At 52.5% G+C, this 1,793-nt stretch overlaps 1 protein-coding gene across 1 annotated transcript; it reads left to right on the top strand.

Moving 5' to 3' along the window:
- Positions 1-207: 207 nt before the first annotated feature.
- LOC308609438 (ferritin heavy chain-like) lies at positions 208-759 on the top strand (the record flags this gene model as incomplete). Its single annotated transcript, XM_081223106.1, has 1 exon — positions 208-759. One exon carries the CDS (start codon positions 208-210, stop codon positions 757-759), a length of 552 nt encoding a protein of 183 aa, XP_081079232.1.
- Positions 760-1,793: the final 1,034 nt, after the last annotated feature.

The raw sequence follows: 1,793 nt of genomic DNA, 5'->3' as shown, positions 1-1,793 counted from the left end.
CGTGCCCCGCCCACCCCACGCGACCACTTCCGGTAACAGAACAGCAAGCCCACCGCCTACCTCCCATAACGGACCCCATTTCCGGTCTGTCCCAGAGCGGCCGCCCTCTTCGACCACACGGGAGAGCTCCGAGGCAGCGACCACAGGCCCCGCGGCTTCGCCTTCACCTTGGCCTTCACGCCCGCCACGATGCCCGAGCCGTCCACCATGAAGCAAGCGCGGCCCTCGCAGGTGCGCCAGAACTACCACCCCGACTGCGAGGCCGCCGTCAACAGCCACGTCACCCTGGAGTTCCACGCCTCCATGTTCTGCCTGGACGTGGCCTTTTACCTCCGCCGCGATGGCGACGTGGCCGTCAGGTACTTAACCTGGTTCTTCGTGTACCACTCCAGCGAGCACAGCTCGCGGGTCTGGAACCTGATATGCCTGCAGAACAACCGCAGGGGCCGCCTCGATTTTCACGACATCGGGAACCCAGTCAGTGACAACTGGAAGAGCAGCCTCAAGGCCATGAAGTGCGCCTTGTTCCTGGAGAAGTGCGTGTACCAGAACCTGCTCCACCTGTACCAGCTGGCCACCGACAAGAGCGACCACCACCTGTGCCACTTCCTGGCAACTCACTACCTCAGACAGCAGGTGGCGTTCATCAGAGAGCTGGAGGGTCATGTCACCACCCTGAGCATGATGGAGGCCCCGGATGTTGACCTGGCAGGGTCCCTCTTTGACAAGCTCACCCTGGACGACAGCGACAAGAACTGAGCCTGGACTGGACTTCCCCAGAGCCACGGGGTGACCAGAGCCCTGGTCACCGTGCCTGCCATGCAGACGGCAATACTGCCTTTGCAGAAGTTCGCTTAAGTTTTTGGTTTTTTTTTTTTTTTTTTTTTTTGCAACAAGTGCAGGACTCTGTTTTCCTGGACTTTACGTTATCACTTAAGTTTTTTTCTTCCACTTTTTCTGTTTCTTCCAATAAAGTTATTTGGTTCCTAAAGAAATAAAGGTCTCTCCTTGGTTCCTGTGTGCAAATCGCTCACTTTGTAAAACAGGTATCCAGGAGGCTCTCCACCCACCCATGCCCCACCCACATGCAGCTCAGGATCTCCACAGAGGGAGGGAGAAGGCATTCCATGGGGCCCTGGAAAGTGCAAAATCCATCTTCCCCTTATAAACAATGTGGGTATATGGGGGGTGGTGAGGTGAGGCCCTGCTGAATGCGGGTCCCTGCGAATAGCAGGAGTATAAAAACACGGTATAAAAATCACAGTAGCGTTGCTTCTGGAGGAATGGGATGGGACAGGGATTAAAATAAAGGGTCTTTTAACTTTACCTGAAAACTCTGAGTTCACTAAAATATGTAAATGTTAGTGTTTGTTGATTCTGGGAAGCAAGATGGAGACCCCAGAAGCCAGCTTGGCAGGGTCCCTCTTTCACAAGCTCACCCTGAGCAACAGTGATAATGGTAACTGAGCCTCAGGCTGGCCTGCACACAAACATAGGGGTGACTCCCTAGTCACCATGATGGACATGCAGACTGCCCTTACAACATGTGCAAATGTAGGTGTTTTTACTGTACTCTTTCTTCCATTAAGGTAACATGGTACCCCAAACCCCAAATTACCTCAATAGAAGGACTGAAAAATATAAGGTCCAGGCTGAAGGTCAATTTGTGATATTGAATATCAAGTAGAATATAGCTCTCTGAAGGTGAAGCCAAGTTATTCTGACTCTGGCTGCTTTGAAGAATGTAGAGGATGAGGACAGTTGAAGCTGAAAGACCAGTTAAGAGATCACTG

This window comes from Mesoplodon bidens (assembly GCF_964165515.1).
Source record: "Mesoplodon bidens genome assembly, chromosome: X".
NCBI classification, from domain to species: Eukaryota; Metazoa; Chordata; class Mammalia; order Artiodactyla; family Ziphiidae; genus Mesoplodon; species Mesoplodon bidens.
Note: the sequence above shows the minus strand (reverse complement) of the source record. Positions and strands in the feature narration are given on the sequence as shown.